The following is a 1,207-nucleotide window of genomic DNA, read 5'->3' as shown; positions in this document are numbered from 1 at the left end:
ACATATACATACATATACATACATATATGTATATATGAGTTTGTATGTAATGTATGAATATAATATACAAGTTTCACTTTTTAAATGGAATTACTGAAATAAATCTACTTTTTCATGATATTCTAATTTTTTGACCAGCACCTGTGTATATATATATATAGTTTTTTCCTCCAAGTCATAGAAGAAAAACTCAAGGGCTGAACTCAGTGTTTTTTGTTTTGTTTCTTTAAAGAGAAATACTTTAGTAGTTTGTACTCTCACCAGCTGTAGGCTATAAGACATGTAAATCATTACATCGGTGTGATTTAAGACAGGGTTTCAGGCTCAGATATGAATGTAAATCATCATGTTGCCTGGTTTTCCAGGTCTATCTAACAGTGCTGAAGCATGGAGACAGTGCCACCTTGGACACAATGCTGAAGGTAAGGAGCATCTGGTCCCCACGAGGCTGCATTTTCCTGAAAAATCATCCTCACCAAGTAGCACACACACACACACACACACAGATGGAGTTCTTTTAAGAAATCTGTCATCTTGCATTTGTTTAAATCGTTTCTCTGTGTCGTCCCTCAGCTCCACAAACAAGCAGACATGCAGGAGGAGAAGAATCGTATTGAGCGGGTGCTCGGTGCCATATCTGCTCCTGACCTCATCCTGAAAGTCCTCAGCTTCGCCCTCTCGGTACACAACGCTGTTAATTCTATACAGTCCAGTGGCTTTTATTACCACACCTTTCCTTAGGGAAAAGAGATGTTATTTTTTTATTTTTGTTAGATCTTTGCTTTTAACTCAGTGGAAGTTTGTCCGTGCAGATGGTGAGATGATTAGTCAACAGTGGTGGCTTCTGTTCACAGTTTGGTTCTGCTTGTTTCCACTTAATGTAATTAGTTTCTGTTCATCAAGTGTGTTCTTTGGACAAGCTTTTCCTTTTTATAACCTGTTTATTCACAGAATGTCCCAGAGGTTTCGTGTAAACACAGGATTAGAACAGTAACATTCATCAGAGGACAGACTATAATGTCATTAACCTAGTTAAAAGTTAACTTGGTTTAAAGGAACAGTGTGTAGGATTTTGTCAATTCTTTTAGCTGAAATTGAGAATATCACTAATGACAATAATAAAAATCATGTCTAATCATTGCAGACAAAGACCTTGTTTTATTATTTTTACCTTATAAAAAGCTGTTTATATCTCCATGGTCGCGGG

At 36.7% G+C, this 1,207-nt stretch overlaps 1 protein-coding gene across 1 annotated transcript in view; it reads left to right on the top strand.

Annotated features, from left to right (window-relative positions):
• Nucleotides 1-1,207, top strand: part of npepps (aminopeptidase puromycin sensitive) — a 50,425-nt gene that overhangs the window by 41,027 nt on the left and 8,191 nt on the right. The window contains exons 19-20 of the mRNA XM_014010505.1: nucleotides 366-422; nucleotides 574-681. Of these exons, the coding sequence (XP_013865959.1) occupies nucleotides 366-422; nucleotides 574-681 (165 nt within the window). The remainder of the gene's footprint in view (nucleotides 1-365; nucleotides 423-573; nucleotides 682-1,207) is intronic.

This window comes from Austrofundulus limnaeus, unplaced genomic scaffold, assembly GCF_001266775.1.
Source record: "Austrofundulus limnaeus strain Quisiro unplaced genomic scaffold, Austrofundulus_limnaeus-1.0 Scaffold70, whole genome shotgun sequence".
In the NCBI taxonomy this organism is placed as follows: Eukaryota; Metazoa; Chordata; class Actinopteri; order Cyprinodontiformes; family Rivulidae; genus Austrofundulus; species Austrofundulus limnaeus.
Note: the sequence above shows the minus strand (reverse complement) of the source record. Positions and strands in the feature narration are given on the sequence as shown.